At 33.2% G+C, this 21,286-nt stretch overlaps 1 protein-coding gene across 2 annotated transcripts in view; it reads right to left on the bottom strand.

Annotated features, from left to right (window-relative positions):
* Positions 1–18,011, bottom strand: part of LOC131079473 (uncharacterized) — a 71,346-nt gene extending 53,335 nt beyond the window's left edge. Inside the window, exons 1-2 of one of the 2 annotated variants that reach the window (XM_059209915.1) lie at positions 16,580–18,011; positions 13,905–15,122 (exon numbers count right to left, since the gene is read on the bottom strand). In XM_059209915.1, coding sequence (XP_059065898.1) covers positions 13,911–15,122; positions 16,580–17,641 — 2,274 coding nt within the window. In that variant the 5' untranslated portion in view covers positions 17,642–18,011 and the 3' untranslated portion in view covers positions 13,905–13,910. Of the gene's footprint in view, positions 1–13,304; positions 15,123–16,579 lie in introns of those variants that run through there. The other variant, XM_058017438.2, reaches the window with a different exon arrangement.
* Positions 18,012–21,286: the final 3,275 nt, after the last annotated feature.

Below are 21,286 nucleotides of genomic sequence, written 5' to 3'. Positions count from 1 at the left end.
TCGACATAGGATATATTGAAGAAATCAGAACTGTTCTTGCCGATAAAATAAAGGAATCGATGAAATTGCGAGTTCGATGAGACTTGTAAACAACTCACCGAGGGAGTAGTTTGGCCAAAAGAATGATATACAACAGAACCAAAGGCGACATGGCGGTCCGGGTGGATCTGCGAGTGGGCCGTAAGCTAACGCGTAGCAGGCCCGACAAACAGGTGGTGCCTAGGTGGATCCAGAGCCAATTAGGGGGTGCCACATGGTGACACACGATAGAGGGGAGCAAATCAGTTGGGGTTAATGATCGAGTAGATCAAGGAAGATCGAATGATGATGCGAGAGATCTAACGGTGGTCGCTATATCGCGATAGAAAGAAGTTCGCCAATTATCTCTACGACTTGAAGACAAATCACGTGCAAAAAAGGTGAGCGGCTCAAGTGCTAAAGGTCGAGTAGTTTGAGGGCAGATCAACGACCGTCACTATACCGCAAGATGAAGATGCTCGTTGGTCATCTCCAGTGACATAGCGACTAGCGAGGTGGCAGTTGAGGTGGTCGTCCAGGTGAGCTTAGGATGAATGAGGATGCGCCACGTGGTAGAAACTAGATGAAGAACCAAGGCAGACCAAGTCCAGTGGTAGGGCCAAGTGGTGAGACAAGCTGATCTCATGAGCGAACCAGTGGCTGACATATGGTGACACCGTGGCATAAGAGAGAGCCACTTAGAGAGGTTGAAGGTCGAGTAGATCAAGGAATATCAATGGTTATCAAGAAAGATCCGATGTCTCTTGCTATGTCGCGATGGGTAGATAATCGTCGAATACTCACCATGACATGGTGACAAAGCACGTACGAAAAAGGTGAGCGGCTCAAGTTTTAACAGTTGAGCAAGTTTGAGCCGATCCAATGGCCATCGTTGTTCCACAATGGGAAGATGATCGCTCGTTAGTCATCGCAGATTAGCGACTGATGATGTGGTGGTTAAGATGGCGCCCAATTGGATCTAGAGCCAATCAGGGGGTACCACGTGGCGGAGTGCGGAAAGTTGTCATCGGCCATCGGAAGTCAGCATGTGTAGTGATACCATCGGCTATCGGAACAACCAGTTCCACCTACCCCGATGCTTGATTAGTTTGCATAAGGCCGAAAAGGAGCTATCAGATATCAGCGGAAGTATTTTCCACCTACTCCGATATCCTGATGAGGTCGCCAGCGGATTGGAGCGAGTCAGAGTAAGTTCAAATTGGAGCTATCAAGTATCGGCAAGACTAGTTTTTGTGCTGCTCGATAACCCGATAGGAAAGCATACTGTTGGGAGCACGCCATCGGATATCGGCGGGAGTATTTTGATGCTACGCTGATAACCCGATAAGAAGGTGTGCAAGTTGTAAACTATCTGTAGACGAGTGACTCAAAATTGGGCCCGTTTTGAAGGTAAAGTGGTTAAAAAGTGAACAGGTTCCTAAAGATCTAGTGGGTGTCATTGTACCGCAGTGAAAATGTGCTTGAATGTTAATCCTCACGACATAGCGACAAGTCATCAACAGTCCCGACGGTTGAATGTTAATCTGTCATGTGCTAACGGTTAATGTAGGTGGTTAAATCAAATGGTCAGGTAATTAGTAGCATCCAGGTGACCTCAGTGCGAAATGACGAGAAGTCATCAGTTTTGGAGGAGTTTTTCTTTCAGTTAGAGTCCTGATTTGGTGGAGAGATGACAACACATATTTTTGGGAGCCAAAATTCATTTTTGAATTTTGAAAGCTTACTTGTATAACGGACTTTTTGTCACTTAGTTCTCTAGTTCTAGAGTTGGTACTTGTTCAGCAACAAAGATCCTTGCTCTTGTAACTCATTACTTATGAGTATTTTCAGATTTCTCATGAGTAATATTCAGATTTTTGTAAGCAGTTCTACAGATTTGGAATGCAGATAGTTCTTGATTCTCAATAAAGAAGTTGTTTTTCCTTCTTATTATTCTCAGTTTTTCAACTGTTGTTTGTGAATTTTATGGTAAAATATTGTTTTATCATTTTGTTTCATCATATTCCTTCAAAGTTGAATGCTAAGAATGTTATGTCATAGTGTAGGTCTATGTTAGTGTTTTCGTTCTTTTGCATCAAAACTGTGAGAACCTCATTGTTCTCCTTTTTGTATACATTAGAAAGTCAGAGCCTTTCATAAGAATCGCTTTTGCAGGCATAAGTAGCAGAGTTGTGAGATTGTATAGCTTCAATACTTGAGCATTTTTTGTGAGTTTGTAAGCATTTTATATCATTTCAATCATTGGTGGATCACCTTTTTAGCAATAGTTTCATTTTATGCATATCCTTCTATCCCTTTTCCAAGTCAACTTCAAGTTATTATTAGGTGATCAAATAGGAAGTCAACCTATAATCTAGAGGTCTGCTCTCATAATAGGATACCCACAGCCTTAGAGCAGTCCAATGTGTCACTGGATTGCGGGAATTTCAAGCTTGCATCGGGTGCAAATCCCAGTGACAACAATAAGCTTTATAAAATCAACAATAATAGGCATTACTTCTTCCATTCCAATCATTCCACAAGATTCTACATGAAGATTTGCATTTTCTTTCATATATAGGAAGCAACTGAACAATCAAATTTAAATTTCAAAACAAGAAGAGATTATCCAACCTTAAAGCAACCTAGAAGCAAAATGGTGGAAGAATCCCAGTCCTTGCAAACCAAATCAAATTCCAGCTCCTCTTCCAGAATGTTTTTCCAAATTTCTCTTCCCAATTTTTATGCCTTCCCTTCCCATGAATTTCCAAGAATATATGGGGAAAATAATTTCAACCTAAACTTTCTAAGTTGAAATTTTTCTCCACCAATCACATTAAATTATTTTAAAAGTAAAAAGCAATCAGATTTACTCTTTTCTAAAAACAATTCTTTTCCAACAATAAAATGAAAAAGTCAATTGGAAAGGTAAAAAGAAAAGCTTTTTAATTTATTTTCTATTTTCTATAATACTTTCCTTCAACATAATCATTTAACATTTAAATGGCTTAGGCAATTATGTGTTTCCTTCCACAATATATATTAATGCACTTTACACAATGAAATAAGTCATTTAACCATTTAATCTGACAAATCATTAATTTAATTAAATCAATAACCTCAAAGCATAATAATTAACTAATTACGCCAACATAAGATAGCATCATCCATTTAATTAAATAACCATTCAGATGAAGGAAAATATGCAAGACGGAGAATGATCAAATGACAACTCACAAATGACGAAACCAAAGCACTATGACTCGCATACCAGCCAAACGGGAAAGACAACCGACTGACAACACTCACATGAGTGTAACTGCAGGTCAAGTTAGGGTCCAACAACTATCTCCTCCACTCCCATCGGACATATAAGGCATGCTTAGACCTGTGAAACCAGGTGGAGTCAATACCCCGTACCTACCTGGTACTCTTACCTACAATGTCCTGCACCAAAGAACCACACGTGCATATATATATATATATGACACACACATCGATGAAGGAGAATCATGACGTTTCTTGTCTCACCGAAGTGAGTGAAGGAAAATCATCTCCTCGTACCCCCATACACATGCAAACACGCAACACATAAATAACACATCACACATATAAGGTAAGATTGTCGGTCCATGATAATGATCCATAAAATAACATTAATCATAAGCACTGAGATACTGCATAAAATCATACACCACAAATCCAGATAAAGCATGAAATAACATTGCATAAAATCTGAATCAATATACAATAATGTTCCACTAAAGTCAATCAAAAACATACAAAAAGAGTCTGATCGAGGAGGGGTACTACAACAAACCCAAAAAAATCAATTGTAAACGTTTCAATGGATATCCAACCACAGACAGATATTTAAAACCAGATCTCGCCTCTAATTATCTTGATTCACTACCAAGTCATCAATATGCACTTATGTGTTACAATACCATGAAAGGATACTACAAAACCATAATAGAAAGTAAACAATTGGAACTAAAATTTGTGCATTCTACCGCACTTCATTTTTTGAAACACAATTTGGATATTTCATTGTAAAATCAAGCTTCTAGAAACATAACTTGAATAAAGTATAGTAGAATGAGATGTGATTTGTTTTTTAAATTCCAAGTATTCCAGACGTACATCAAGGTTTTGTATAAGACACAAAACTAAACATCAAATAGATGGAAGAGATGACAAACAGTTATTCTTATATCATCATACTGGCATCTCTTAAAATGTATTTATTCAACTTTCACAACAAGAAAATTGCATAAGTGTTGTTAAAAAAATCTAAATTATATTGAGACACAATTGGTAACTCCCTAATTATGAAATATTAAGAACAAGAAAGAACTACTACTATTTGCAAAACTAAGCACAATAAGAAAACATACAAAATAAAGAAATAACTAAAAGGAAAAGCTAGTTCTTTAAGATTAAGTTCTATTTTGTGGCACTCCTATTTCTAGGTTGTATTAGATAACTATGTGATTTAGGTCTCAAATTCTACTCTAGTATCAGTAAATAATAAAATAAAATCGAATGGGAAATTTTACAAAGCTTGGTCGTGCTCGTGTTAAATGTTATAACGACATCTCCATGTTTCTCATCTATCTAGTATTCCTCTCAAAAAAATCAGTGATATTGATCTCTTACACAGGTTGGCCGTTGAAGAAAGTTTATCCATGTCGAGATTTGATAAATGGCAGTTGTAGTTCACTAATGTCATTTTTATGAAGAAAGAACAATGTTTTGATCCTAGAAAAAAATAGTGATTGGTGATCAAGAATTTTCTAAACTAAAATGATTTTTACGATTTTAAACTTTTCGATTAGGAAGTTTTGAAATCAAGCATTTTCTCAACATGTGAAGAAAATGGTTTTCCCTATGATGTAGGTTTTCTTTTTTCAAGAGGGATATTCCATAGAGAGCATAGCTATGATAACTTTCTCAAATAGGTAGTGTGCTAATTTACATGGCATTTTCATTCCATATCAGGATTGAAAATGTAAATAGAATGGCAAAAATAGAAAATAAAACTTTGTATAATTCAAAAATAAAGTTGTAGCACATAACATAAATAAGAGTGGTGGCCAATAGTTTGAACAGTTAGAAATTGTTATACAAAAACTGTCAGAACAAAGAAACAAAAAACATAAACTTAACTAAAGTTAACAATTTTGATGCATTTATTGTAAATTTGAATGATTGTAAAGATCCATATGTCATTTACCTTAATGTAACCTGGGATGCTTTTAATATTTGTAAGTCGTAACTCTATGAAATCGTCAAAATCAATTCCCAAGATCTTTGGATGTGCTAAAAATTTGCACAAGCCCTATATCTCTTTTAGTATGAGAGGTTCAAACTTATGACATGATGCCCAGACAATTGAAATATAAACTATTCAATGTTTAACTAAAGTAAAATGTGTGGGGTCATAGAAACCCCTTTGCACCCCCTTGAGGATTAGAAATCAATAAGGTTAGGAATCTATGTGCAAGTCATTCTCAAGGGTGAATTCGTGACAACCATTCCTTACTAATTCAATATATGGAAACAAATTAGTTTTGTTGCTATGGCACAACACAAGGCCTAATAATAACATTAATTTTAATTAAATGACATTCTTAAAATATCCCTTATATACATAGAATAATTTTATTTGGTAATCTTAAACTTTATAATCGTTGGAGTTGAAATAATTTTTTTAACCTTTTTGTTTTCAATCTATGGAAATAACACTTAACAATTTTGGTCTTTAAATAAAATAAGGTGATCATTTAATATTAAAGTTCTTTAACTTATAACTAATTGTTCCAATACTAAAATTACCAAATTTCAAACTGTGTAAATGGCTTAATCTTTGATTGTTCATCTTATTGTTTATATACCTTAAAATTGTTTATTTAAATTATTAATTTATTATGAAAATAATTATATTTTCATTTCCTCAATATTTTATGGTATAAAATAAAAAATCCTTTCAATTTATTAGTACAAAATTACTTTCTATTATTAAAATGATTTTGTTATATCACTTCCTATCTATTTAATAAAATATGAAACCCTCCATTCTATATTCTTTTTAAATTCTAATAAGAAAGTGATTTTATTATGATTTCTTAACTATTTTATAGAGTAAAATATAGAAACTTTGTATCTATATTCTATAAACAAAATTACATTCTATATAGAAATGATTTATCATCACTTTAGATAAAATATAGAAACTTTCATTCTGCTAAACAAAAATTATGGGAAAGAATTGTTTAATGTAATTGATGTGATAGTATCATAGTAGTCTTGGAAAAATCATTTATTAAACATAAATTATAATAATATTGTTATTCTATAATTTTGACATAAATCTTATTGATTTATTATATATGCAAATGATCAGATTTCTAACTTTTTTCTTTTGTCTTTGTATACAACTTAAAAAATTGATTATGGAGGCATGGCAAAACAACTTGCATTAAAACGACATCAAATATGATTTTATGGCAATTTAAGACATAGTTTTTTCATAAGAGTGCAGAAAAGAATATTGAACATCATGCTAACTTGGACTGGTGTAAAAACTGTGATAATAGCTCCAAAAGAGAGAACCACAAAATCTTTAGAAAATGCAATTGGTACACTGATTAAATGCATTTGCAATTCTATATCTTAGAATGAATAGCATAATGAATAATTACCTAATGTGTAATCAATGATTTTTTATTCTCTTTTAAAAAAATAAGTGATTTTCTTTATAGTTTAAAGAAATTCCATGAAACATAAAATTTAAAAATAAACTAAAGATATAATTTTTTAAGGAAATTTATATTAGTTTAATATAGAATACTTTTTATTGACAAATTTGTTGACCTCCAAATGCAGGTCAACTTAAATGACTTTGATTTTTATTGAGGGAGAATCTTACATCTCTTTTCTCGGCATAATAAAGAAAATAAATATATGCTAAATAAAAAAACATTCTAATTTTTTTAACAAACAAATTTTAAAACAATATTTCTATTTAAGTAAAGAAAAAAATATTTATTAAATTAAAAAAATAAATCTATTTTAATATGTTTTTTCTAATTGAAAAAATAGCATATTATATGATTGATGAATAAATGGTTACATCTAGATAAAACCAAGATATTCATCTCTTTAATAAGAATTCTTATCAATGATTTAAATCCTATCCATCAAATTGGGAAAAAGTTTAAGATAAACTTTGGTTAGTTGGAATATATTGTGTGTGTTGGGATTTTAATGTTGAAAGTGTACATGAACTACAACTTAAATTTGGGTTTTATCTAAAAGTTTGTCATTCTACTTCTTGGTATTATTAAGAGCTACATCCCTAAGATACAAGAGTGGTACCATAATTTATAGGGAAAAGAATATGCTTGTTAGTGCAATTTCATTACAATCTTACTTGGACATTTAAAGGGAAGATTCTGCCAAGGCTACTAGAATTAGTTGAATTTCACAAAGCATAGAATGGCATGATTACTTAAATTTCAGCATCATCTTGCTTGGACATTCTAAGAGACTCACATGGACAATCAAAATTGTGTTCTTGGACATTCAAGCAAGATACTGATATCATTAATTTAATTTCGATATAATCTAGCGTAGATATAAAGGAAATTTATAAGGCATGAAATACTTAGATCAATATAATTTGATTCATAAATCAAAGACCCCTATCATTACTTCAATTTCCTCATAACATTGAACAGGCATGTGAGAGTAAAATTCAAAAACCAGAGTCAAGTTTCATAATTATCTCACTTGACCATTAAAAAATGAAATTGAAAATGCAAAGACTGACATAATCTGAATCTTATTTGGTAATTGGAGACCTCAACTTCAATAGGAGTATTAACATAGAAAATGCTTACTTTGAAATTAATATCTGAAAATAAAACCGTGTCTCCCAAAACAAAATATTTATTGTTCCAAAAATTAAAAAATCAGTCGATTGCAAGTGACTAACGTGAAGATTGTGTTGTGCAAATAATGATATTTATCTGAAGTTTTGCATGAAGTTGTTTCAACTGCAAGATGTTTTTTGTAGCATGAGAAAACTTTATGTTTGAAGAGAAAATAAATAAAACATTATAATCCATTAAAAAAAAACATTACAATCAATTGAAAGGTATTAATCTTTTAACAACATCTAAAACTTACACAGTAAATTGCAGCCCTTCCTTTCGCAAGAATAATTCTTAGTAAACTAAAATTTCTTCTTGCTTTTGAATTTTAAGGATAAGAATAAGAATGAATACAAAATAAAAATCAATATCATAATCTACAAAACATTATAAAACCATTTCAATATTTTAATTTCTTCTTGCTTTTGAATTCTATAGATAAGAATAAGATTGAATATGAAATAAAAATCAATATCATAATCTACAAAACATTAGAAAATCATTCCAATATTTTAATTTCCTCTTGCTTTTGAATTCTAAGGATAAGGATAAGGATAAGAATGAATATAAAATAAAAATCAATGTTATCTTATACAAAACATTGAAAAACCATTCTAATATTTTTCCTTAAAATACAAAAATGAAGAGAAAAATGATTTTAATAAAAAATCAAAATAAAGAATAAATTAAAAATTTTGACATGATTTTCAAAACAAATTAATGAGTTAAATGAAAACATTAGCCTATAAATAGACGGACTAACCATCAAGACTAATCCTTAAAAATGGATAATGATGAAAAATATTGCATTCATCTACACTCTTAGAACAAATAAGTCCAAAATGAAAGTAAATTTATTAGATATGCTAATTTCACTCTTACAAGATTATAAGTATTCTGAAAAAATAATTATGATAATATATTGTTTCATAAAAATAATTTGTCGATAGGCAATTCCTTGTGGGAAAGCCTCCCACCGGAATTGTCTCACGCCGGAATTTTTTTTGCCGGCCGGAAAATTTCACGGTTCATCAAAAGACGGTTCGTTCGTTTCCAAAGGATATTGGGTCAATGTATTTTTCTATTGTTTTGCAGTGTATTGCACACATTCAGGGCATTGTTATCTGCGGATTGGAATTGCATAGTTGTAAATAGTTTCCTCTTTGGAGATTTGTGTTTTTGAACACTTCCACCTACTATGATTGTGGACTGTTTCTCTCCAAAATTTTCCCATATGTGTTAAAAAAAGAGACGTTGAAACTAACAATATGGCAGTCACTGGATCGTTTCTACTAGACTTAAAGAGTTCCCCATATTGGCCTGCGCCAAAAAAAAATTCTGATTTTGGTTTGACAAAATCACTTCTAACTGCTACCAAGAATTCTATAATAAAAGAACAGATCTCAGACTCTTTAGCATTTCGAGAATCATTTTCTAGAACATTCACCTTTTTGGTAATTGCTACCTTAGCAATTTCCTCTGCAATCTTGTTGAAAACCATTTTTTTAAATGAATAGGTATTTCATTAAAATTTTCAATGCATCTTCTTTTTGGTTTGGGCATGAAACACAAAGTTTTCCACGTTGTTTGTAATCTTGAGGCTCATAGACAATGGCGATTGCTGAAACCTACAGTGTATCGTACATCGTTCTTTTGGGGAATGCTATCCAGTCATCAGGATGTATTTGGTTAGATGTTACATCATACAAATTTTGATTTTTCATATAAGGATCATTTGTAGTTTCTTCATTGTACAATCTCGAATGAATAACGAGAGTCTTCATGGAAGAGAAGTCAAGACTTCAGTTATGTAACATGCAATAATGAATGTCATGATGCATCCGAATGACTGGATAGCCATTTCCCAGTGCAAAGGTATGAGTTTGTTAATGAAAAGGCATAGTCTTTTCTTTTAAATATCATAGTTATTTATACATCAAAATAATAAATATATTATTTTTAAAAGAATTCTGAATTGATTTTTCTCATTATCATTTTATTGTTTTAGACATAGATGTATTTAAGATATCTGCGGATTCAATTGTTTTGATAAAAAAACTATATAATTAGGATTAAAAGTTGAAATTTAATCATGGATTAAGAAATTCTTCTTAACTATTTATGTATTATTCTCACAAATATTAATATTTAATTTATGGGTTGAAAGTGTGTTTTTCATTGTCTGAGAACATATAGTATTATTGAAATTGTGAATTTTACAAAATGCCATTTCAAATTTTCATTTTGTGTTTACTATCATAGATAAATGTTATAATCCTACTATATAAAGTTGAGCTCATTTCCTTGATCTTTACTTTCCCAAAGATATATGAATATTTCTATATACTTATTGTGGCTTATTCATATACATTTACCATGTTATATTCACTCATATTACTTATTTGATACACCTATAATTGCAATTATCTCTTTACACTTTCTTATCCACTTGATTTGGCCATTTTTCGTGTTCCTATTCATTTTTATAGATGTGGGATCAACCTTATAACCAAAGATTTGACCTCTAGCTTTTCAAAATTCAGGTTTAAATTGTAATCGACTCACATGTACATGGCTCTCTCACCAAGGGCCAACTAAATAGATATTTCATGTAACTCATCACTTATGAACTTGTTTTTAAAGGCATCAAATCACAATCATTTTCATTATCAAATAATATTGACTATCATTTGCATTCACAAATTTAACATATCTGATATATTTCTTTTTTAGTACCTAAAAGGAACTTAATTCTACATCAAATCATTCTAGAGAAATTGCACAATTAAAGTTTATTATTTTCCATCATTCACCTTTTGTGGAGATCAACTTAGGATAACTCTCTAATGGTATGTATAAATATTTCTAGTCCAATTAGTAGAGTGGATAGGTGAATCCCTTGATTTAAATAACACGAGCATGCTACAAATATAACTAGATCATTAATGTGAGTCCCATGACAAATCTATGTCCATATAAAAAGGCACAAAGAAATATAGTTGACCCTTCATAGAGTGCGTATACTATTTAGATTCTAAGGCAAAGTATGGACACAAAGGATCAATTTTTTTGTCTACATTTATTTATGCTTCATAATCGCATGTATTAAATTAGCCAGGATTAGGCTCTTTTTTTTTATAGATAACGGGTCGTAGACGTATAAAATATTTATTAATAAAAGACATTACATTATATGTTCGGTTCAGTGTAGGCACCGATAGGAAAGAACTGAACTAAGAAAACCTTCGGTCTTGCCCAAGGATACTATCCTGGAAATACAGCCTTAAGCTAGTAATTTACATCAAAATGTTACAATCGATCCACTCATATTGTGGATTTAACCATGTATGAAATATAACATTACAATTTCTCAAATTCCTGAGAAATCCTGCTCCCCCCTATCTTGATATGCATGGGAGCTAGTAGAACGGAGAAATCCTGCTCCTCCTGCAAACTATTAACCTTGCATTGATAAGGAAAAGAACTGGTAACTTTCACACTCTGATCTATAAAAATATTTGTATCCCTAAAGCACTATCCATAGCTGTTCAAGGCAAAGGATACCCGCAAATCTACCCTATGAATAATTTACATACAAAATCAAGCCACCCTATCCGAACCTAATCAACAACAAATAAAGAAAAATTGATGCAGCCATAAGAAAGATCTAAGATGATTTCACCACTAAAATTATGCATGCATATAGAATGTGAAGCTTCTAAGATAAATAAATTTCCAAAATGCTAGTACCAGTCTAGGGCCATGACAACCAAAGACCAAGAAGAGAGCTCATAGAAACCATGTAAATACTACCATAGAAAATAACTACTCAAAGAGTGTTGCAGAAAAATAACCTGAAACTAAAAATGCTTATGAAATTAAAAATTACCACATGATTAAGATTGAATCTGCATAAACACACTGATGTAAACATAGATTGAAATTGCAAGAGATTTCAGAACATCTACTTATGTAACTGTAAGAGAAACGATGTAATTGGTCGTGTCTCTAAGCAGGCTAGAAATGACCATCCATTTCTCATCAAAAGATTGAAATCTATTACCAACAATTTTGCATAAGAGTTCGATATGATGTAGGTGCATTTTTAGGCATGATGTTCTTCATCTTCATCTGATCAATTGCTATCGGCAGTACAAATTGGACCTTTCTCAGGTCCAACCACTAGTTTTATAATTACAAATTATGCTTTGCTTGGTCACTTAAGCAAACAACTTTTAATATAAATGCCAAACAATAATAGTTTACATATTTCCAGCAAAACAACTTTTAATATAAATGCCAAACAATAATAGTTTACATCTTTCGGCAAGACGATGTTCTGGTAAAAAGGCAGTCGGCAGTCGGCTGCCGGCAGCCGTCTATCATTTTGGCAGAATATGATCCGTCGATCTTTAACAGATTTATACCATGTTAATTATTCCAGACTAAAAACCCAAATGGTTCAAGAATGGCTGAACTCTAAGCTTCTAGGCTCTGTTTTTGAAGGGCCCTCTGTGATCCAAAGAACAGAGGTTTTTTGAATTTTTTGAAATGCTGTGATAATCATATGTATTTACTCAAAACTAATATAAAATATGGCTTTGCAAAAAAAATTTCGCAGTCTTGGGTGAAAAGAGAAAGCCAGAGGAAATGCAAGGAATGGATGAAAACATACTGGTCTCTCTCTACTAAACAAAGCATTCTCTGTTGAGAGGAAAGAAACAACACGCCAATTGTTATACATATATTTAGATTAAATTGCTGTCAGTCCTCTGCAATTGATCTGTGAGAGAAAAAGAGAAATGTGCAAGAATTTAGGGAAGTCTCAGAGTACAGCCAAATTTTGATGTGGAAGGTGTAAAAGATTGTGATTTGATTTGTTGGGTGCCGCCTTTTTCCTTGAGTTTTGATAGAATACAATGTGGGTGTTGGTTTGAGAAATTCAATTTGTGAATGGCCATCAATGAGTAGGTGCTGCCTCTGTTCCATTGAAGACCTCTTTAAAATTTCACTTCAAGATGAGTTGATTCATCTTTCAACAATTTATCTCAAAGTCTCCCAGATGGGCATGAGGAATCAAAGCCTGCCCATCAGTGCATGCATTTTCGGAGACTGGAATGGAGTGACCTTGATGGGTTCCTAAGCAGGGTTTTCTCTTTATTCTACCAGCCCCAGCAAGGACATTCCTTAGAGCCCCACCAGCAATCTGGTTTCCCTCAAGCCGAGCAGATTCCAACAATCAGCTTAGTATACTGCATACACTTTTTCTTCAGCATTGTTATAAGCAAGCGAAAAAGGCAGAGGAAAAAAGAAGCGCAAATGGCATCAACATAAACCAGACTTCCCAAGTAAAAACTCCAATGGCCTGAAGGTAAAATTTTATTACTGTTACGAAGAGGGATACATTGCTAAATGTTGTTGCCATGATGCAGGGCACACAAATGTCATGCTGCTCGTACCCTCATAATTTTTCCCAAAATTTGAAGCTTAACAACTGAATAAAAATTATCTTCGCAGGCAATACTTGGTGATGGGGCTACTTATCAAGATTTGACATTCAGCACTTGATCCTATCTCTGTTTAGCGGTTCTTCGTTATGCTGGAGCAAAATCCATGTGATCCTTTATTCAAGAGGTAAATGAAGTGTTAGAAGATGCTTGCTCATCAATTCCTATCATCCTAAAAGTTTATAAAGACATTTCTTTCCACTCAAAGTCGGAAAAGTCTGGACTCTCTGTCTTTTAAATTTTACTTATGCTACCAATAATATACCCATATCTTGGCAGTCATATAACGGAAAAGTATTAAATACCCAATTCTTGTAATCAAAGGTTTGTTCACATCATCAAGGGGTTGGTGTCCGATTTCTTCCTTGAAAATCTGGCCAAAAATGCATATATAATTTAGTACTTGGATTTTGTTACAACATCCAGCCTCGTAAAATCCTGCCTGATCTCATTCTACTACTGGACTTGTTTCTTGCTTATGAGCAAGGATTTTGCAGTTCTCATGGTGATATGAGTTAAAAGGGTCTGCCTCCCCTGAACGCCATCTATCAACATTTGCATTTTCGTCATCAGGTTCCTCAAAACAAGACCAGTGAAGAGCATCCTCCAAATTTTGTGCTTTACCCAAGATAAACACTGCATTTCTCACTCTTTTTTCCCTCTCTGTCACCATTCCACTGACGTATTCCACGAAGATTGCAAATGGAAGATTTGTAAGACATGCACCCAAAACATCTGCCAAGGTCCTCTCTATCCACTGAAGTAGTTCTTCTATAGTGCCAAATTGATTATATTCAAGTATGGTCTTGCTGATTCTGTAAAGACTGCTTCCCGCCAAAGCCTCTGGAGGCCATTGTCTAGGGTGCATTGACACTAATTCATTTTGGAAGGCCATGACATGCTTTTTCCCAATTTCTGCTAGACATTCAATTATTCGAAGAGCTGTTGCTAAACTAGGATCATCTACAGCTGGAGTGCTGCAGGTGCTAGTATTCAGAGGCAAATTGGCAAGGTCATGATCCAACCATTTTCTCTTGAGATCTATACTTGACCACACAATTGCCGCTGCCTTCCTCATATTCAACAAACCTCTGAAGTCCAAATTATTCTCAACAAAATTCAAAAGTTTTAGACTCTGTGAAAACCCCATTAGCATCATTTCATTTCGATCTCCATAAAATCGAGTAAGAGAAATAGCAAGGGTGATGAGTGTGATGGCAGGTAGAATCCAGCAGTTGGGAGGGATGTCTGAGGATGGAGGAACGGAGGGAACATTTTCATTCTCAAACAGGCGCATTCCCTTGAATCCTTCGCACACACTTGACTTAGACAACAACTGTAGCAATGCTCTACAATCTTCCTTCTTCCCTGTTTCCATCCATCGATCCATGTCCTTGTGACCACTGCTCGACATCCACAGCACTAAGTCATCCTCCCCGTCTAGATGCAATACGTAATTATTGAATCGAATACCCCCCTCAGTAGTCCCTTGGCTTGAATCAGAAACAGAACCCACCTGAATCCTCCAATCCAGAAACCTCAAGTCTCGGCTGGATCCGATATCATTCACTGCCCTTTCTCCCTTGGTGCAAGAGAGGTTACGCATAGTCCTATATAAAAATGCTAACAAAGCCGATGCAAGTCGAACAGTTTTACTGACCTGGAATCCAAAGAAAGTTTGCATGATATCAGAGGAATTCAATAGACTTCACTTACATTTGACTTCATCTTAAGGACTGGTAGCATTATAGTTTGAAGTCCAGCTTGAAAGAGGCAAATCAAATGAAAGTGCTCGAAGATTTTAGATTTTCAGTCAAACATAATCTGAGGTATGTGGATACTACAGAATGAAGTTTTAAATTCAGACATCTACTCTTAAATTCAATTAGAATTCTGGTGCATTATATTTTGAACTCCAGCTTGAAAGATGTAAGAGTAAAATCAAACGAAAGTGTTACAGAAGATTTTAGACTGTTTACGGTCAACCATAATATGAGGTATCTGGATACTACAGTGTATTGTTTTTAATTCAGACACTCTACTCTTACCTGAGATCCTTGTTGAAATAAATTACAAGATCAATTAAATGAAAATGTGTCAGATGAAGATTCTCGGTTGGATTTTTGTGAATTATTCTTGCAAATAAATAATCCACTTGGTGTTTCTGTAATGTATTAAATTATATGTCAAGTTATTGGAATTCAACTGTTTAGTTTTCACTAATTTTATCTGACTATGCCAAGTTATTGGGATTCAACTGTCTAGTTTTCAGACAGTGTCCTATAAGAGACAGTTAACAAGAATGAATTCATCTATTCACGCTGTGAATGATCCAATTAACATTCATTACATCTAAATACTGCTCATGATGATGAGAAAGAGATTCTTAAACCACTACTTATAAAAGTTTTGTTGAGTGCTATTAGGCAATGATCTCAAATTGATTGCTTTGTATTTAATAAATATATTAATTTGTGTCCAAAAATGGCACGTCTGCTATTAGGGAATGATCTCAAATTGGTTGCTTTGTATTCAATTTGAAACTCATTAAAAATACTGCACAAAAAACTCCCTATCATAATATGAGGTGTGTATACTGCAGTGGACGTTTTTAATCAGACATTTTAGTCTTATCAGAGATCTTTTGAAATGAATTAGAAGATCATTTAAATGAATATGTTTCACATAAAGATTCTTGGTTGGTTTTTTTAAAATTTATATTTGTAAATAAATAATCCATTTTTATATATGAGGTGTTTCTGCAACGTATCAAATTATATGCCGAGTTATTGGAATTCATGTGCCGAGTTTACTGTTAATTTTATCCGACTGTGTTCTATATAATTAACACGAATTAATCTCCTGTCCTTGTGAATGATCCAATTAACTCTCATTATATCTAAATACTGCTCATGATGATTCTTATAATCCACTACTTACAAAAGTTTTGTTGACTGCTATTAGGCAGTGATCTCAAATTGGTTGCTTTGTATTTAATCAATATATTAATTAATGTCCAAAAGTGACCTGACTGCTATTAGGGAATGATCTCAAATTGGTTGTTTTGTACTTAATCTGAAACTCGTAGGGAAAAATAGCATACAAAAAACTCCCTACCCGAAGTGCAATTTTCTGAAACGATATGCAGATGTCCAAGACCGCATTTCTGAAAAGGTGAAGCCTCCTTTTCACAGAGCGATTCAAATACCAGCAATACTCAGGCAGGGGATCATCCTTCCACTCCTCCAATCTCTGCACCCAGAATTTCTCCACGCCGAATTCCTCTCTACAATTTCCAAACCCGCCGGATTTCCTATACCCAGTGGCATTGAACCATCTCAAGGCCGGGGCAATACTCCCCACAAGGACCACAGCCGTCTGAGACACAACCACGGGCCAATTAGCCCACTGATAATCAGAATGCCCTTCGCAGAAATGGGTAAAGAAAGAGCGAATCTCAGCCTGCAAAAGAACCAAAACAGAGACACAAGTCAAAGCCCCTGCAGCACTAGACATGGCGGAGCGCGCCATGACATATTGGGGACTACTGGTGTGTGCCATCAGCCACACTTTCGCCACATCCCCCTTTATATGCTCCATCTGAGCTCTCTCTAACCTGGTGGGCACCTTGCAGTCATATTGATTGTTCAGTATGTCATTAGTAGTGTCCACCACGAGGGCAGAGCAACAGGTGAGCCCAAGCAGAAAAAACATACAGAGTAACACAACTATGTGCTCTGCCATGAAAGTGTAGATGACCCCTGTGACCAGCTGGGTACAAATGTTTCCCACAACCGTAAAGACAAAGATGAAGAGAGCCACCAGATTGGACAGAATCTCAGAATCCTGCATGAGGCCGAAGGAGGGCATGGAGAAGGACATGAAGATGCAGATGAAGACAGTGCCTGTTAGTTTGGTGAGCTGGTCCTGAACGGCCGGCATGGGCGATGAAAAGTCCAGGGGCAGCTTGGTAACCACGGAAAGCAGGGTGAGAGTGGTGGAATTGATGGGGAAGAACCTGCAAGGGAACCAGAGCCTCCTGTGGCGGAGGCCATCTACAGTGTCGGCTCCAATTGCCCCCAGGCATATCAATGATGCCCCTGCTATGTATATTCCTATCCATGGTACGGGCGCACTGAACCTGTTGTTTTCGTCTGTGCTGCAGCTGTATCCTCCCATTGGACATAGAAAATATGTGCCCTATTAAATCTGTGAATTCGGTCTGTAAGTATGCATCTTATGGGAACAATCTGGTGAAGCTGAAATTCCATTGTCCTACCTAACTGCCTACCTATAACATGTGATATTTTATGTTTGGAAACATGGGCAGTGTGGGACTGCCCAGTGAAATTATTAGTAAAATGGTCTCTGCCCATTTTTTAAGAAGCTCACCTGATCCAATGTTGTTCCAAATGCTCTTCTCTATGGTTATCTTACAAAGGGTGTGGGTCTGAAATTTGAATGCTCGTGTATGATTTTTTCACAAAGGAATGTGGGTTTGAACAAGACAAATAATGCACCTATTCCCTCTCATAGGGTTTATACCCTTATTTTGACTGACAAACTAATGTTTAATTTGAATGTCTGGTTTGAATAAAAGAATAGTTTATTGCGACTTGTTTCTTATACTAATTTTGTAACCTTTATCTATGGAAGATCAAGTAGAAACTTATTTACTTTTTTTTTCAATCTTAATCTTTATTTTTTTAATAATAGATTCAAAATATGTTTTTAGGATTTTATAGATCAATTCTTAAAAGTTTTAGAAATACAGTTAGGTGTCTATTTATGTATCAATCTTATATATTGTAAATTATTCATAGATCTGAAAACAGATCACTTCATATGACGACTATAAAATGATCTATTGTTGTTTTCATTACGAAAACCAAGATATTTATATAATTAGATACCACCCAAATAACTCAAAAAAAAAGATTCATTGTTATTTCCATTAAAAAACCAAGATATTTATAAAATTAGATACCACCCAAATAACTCAAAAAAGATTGTCTTTCCTTCATTTTATAGTTATGATGATACACTTAAAACTTATGAATAAAGATTTTTTTTTTATATTACTACTTTAGAAATAGTATATTTTATGTTAAAGTCATTAAAGAATTTAATCATATTTTCATCCATTTAGAGTTTACATTTAAATTTTGTTTTTTCCTTTTTTATTTATTTGATTAAATTTGTGGGTATAAAAATGAAATAATGTAAAAATGATTTTGGAATGCTCAAGTTCAAATTTAATATATAGGTCTAAACTCTCTTCTTAGCGGTCATTTTTTATATATTAGAGATAGTTAAAAAGAAATAGGTACAATATGAGATGATAATTCACCTTAGGTACAACAATACTTGTTCAAGTTTAACACAACATTATCAAAGCCTATGCAATTTGTATGAACAACAAACACTATTAAGAGGGCTAATAAAAGTGATTATAAAACACTTATATCAAGATATATAAAAAAAACGATAACACTTGACTACTCGTAGCAACGTTTATAATTGTTGTTGTGTTGATACATATTCCATTCAAAGTGTCAACCTTAAGATCAACAATGTCATCAAAATCCAACTATTTTGCAAATACTTCATATTTAATATTTTTAGCAAATTTAATCGTCTTAGTTTTTTCATGCATACTAATGTTGTGCTTCTTTGTATTACTAACTCTTTCTCGTTCAACTGACCTATACCCTTGAGCAAAAAATAAGCTATTTACCTCAATTTTGTACATTAAGGTAAGTTTTTCCTTCTCCAACAGATTAATAACATGTATTTAAGAATCTCAAGGATCACAAAAATCCATATCAAAATATAAAGAATAGAACTAACAATTGAGATTCAATAAGGTATCTTCTTTTGTCTTAAAAGCCCTCTTCATTCTTGACTTTCTAGGTATGCCAAGGAATTTCATTAGTCAAGACTAATCAAACCCTATTGGGTTGTTTTGAAAAAGAATTTCATGTCAAGTAAAACTATCAAGTTGACATCCCACCCTAAACAATCCCCTAAAAATGAAGACCATAATTTGTAGGCATAAATATAGGCAAATAAAAGATGCTTTATTTTTCAACTTTGTTACATAAACTACAAACTATGACAAGAATGGGCCCAAAGAGGTCAACTCAACATTAGTAAGAATATTTTCAAGAATTAGCGACCATCTAAATTAATTTTTTAAGTCCCAACCGCATAAGACCAAACAATTCTTAAGATATAGAACTATTTATCTTTATTTTGATCAAGACTCTAATTAACATTAAAATTTGATATAATTTCCTTAGTATAAGCAAGAAAAATGTAGAGCTTCTTCAAAAAGCATAACCATCTTCTCATTTGAAGTTCTTCAAAAATTCAATTTTTAGCTTCAACGAACTAGGAAACTTAACATCATAGAAAGGTTTTCTTAGAACAAATTATGATCTAGATTTTTAATATTATAAATATTAAATTTGACTTGTCAAATATCCCAATCCTTAACCCTAGCATTGACAACAATATCTTTAAAATCATTGATCCCCTTAAAGGTCCATTATTATTTTGAACAAGCTTGAGTAACAGTAATAAGTATATTTTTTTCCATTCTAGATTCTACCAAATAGACCTATGAGGAGTGAAAACACTATCAAATCTAAAAGAGCCTCCTTATTCTCAACATGGTGTTTAACACTTTCCTAAATCCTCAAATGCTACCAAAAAAATTGACCCAAATGACTTAATTGAAAATTTTCCAACCAACAAATTGTGGGATGTAATGTAATCGAAATTTTTTCTATTTTTTATCTTAGAGATTTTAATATTATTTCTTACTAAAACATTTCATAGCTCATTACCATCAAAGGATTTCAAAATTCATTTCACAATAAGAGAATTCTCTTGCAGTTTAAGGTCTTTAAGTCCAAGACCCCCCAATTGCTTGGATGAATAACACCAAGACTAATCGACAATATACCTCTTTTTATTAGATTTTTCATCAAACCACAAAAAAATTCTAAGCATTTTATGAATATTATCGATTTGATAACTACCAAATAACCAAGCAAAGGAATAGTAAATGTTATAGGAACCCAAAATATTTTCAAAATATTTTGACAAAATTGCACTCTATCTACCAAGGAAAGATAATGAGCACACCGTTTAATATTTTTTTTTTCAATTTTCTTAAACGTCGAACTCCACATTTCTTTCAAAAAAGGATTTACAAAGATTGGAATGCCCAAATATATAACAATCTTCTTTGGTACTCCCCACTACCAATTCCTACCAATGAGCCACATAGGAGGGAATCATACCATCTTAAAATAATACACTTACTATTAAATATTTTTGCATTGGAAGATTTACAAAATAAGGTAAGTCTTTCTAAAACATTATTAAATTATCTTCACTCATTTCAATAAAAAGAGAAAATTCATCTACAAATTAAGCATTGGGCAACTCATTATTATCAAGTAAACAAATACCTTTGACACGAGGCCTAAGTAAATTGGTCTTCAAAATATAATGCAAGGCATCACAAATAATAAGAAATAAAGCAAGGACTAGGAGACAACCTTGCCTTATGGATCATTATAGAGAAAACAAATTAGTTAAAGACTTTTAATATCACTTTGACTAGAGGCATATTATAACACAATTGTAGAATACATCAAGAAAACCAAAAGTTTCCATAACAACAATCACAAAATCCCATTCAACTCTATCATATGTTTTTACAAAGTATAAGAGAAACATATTGATATTTTGCCTAGAAATTTCACCCAATTTAGACCTTCTTAGATAGTTATCAAAAATTTTAAAATATAT

This window comes from Cryptomeria japonica, chromosome 8 (genome assembly GCF_030272615.1).
Source record: "Cryptomeria japonica chromosome 8, Sugi_1.0, whole genome shotgun sequence".
In the NCBI taxonomy this organism is placed as follows: domain Eukaryota; kingdom Viridiplantae; phylum Streptophyta; class Pinopsida; order Cupressales; family Cupressaceae; genus Cryptomeria; species Cryptomeria japonica.
Note: the sequence above shows the minus strand (reverse complement) of the source record. Positions and strands in the feature narration are given on the sequence as shown.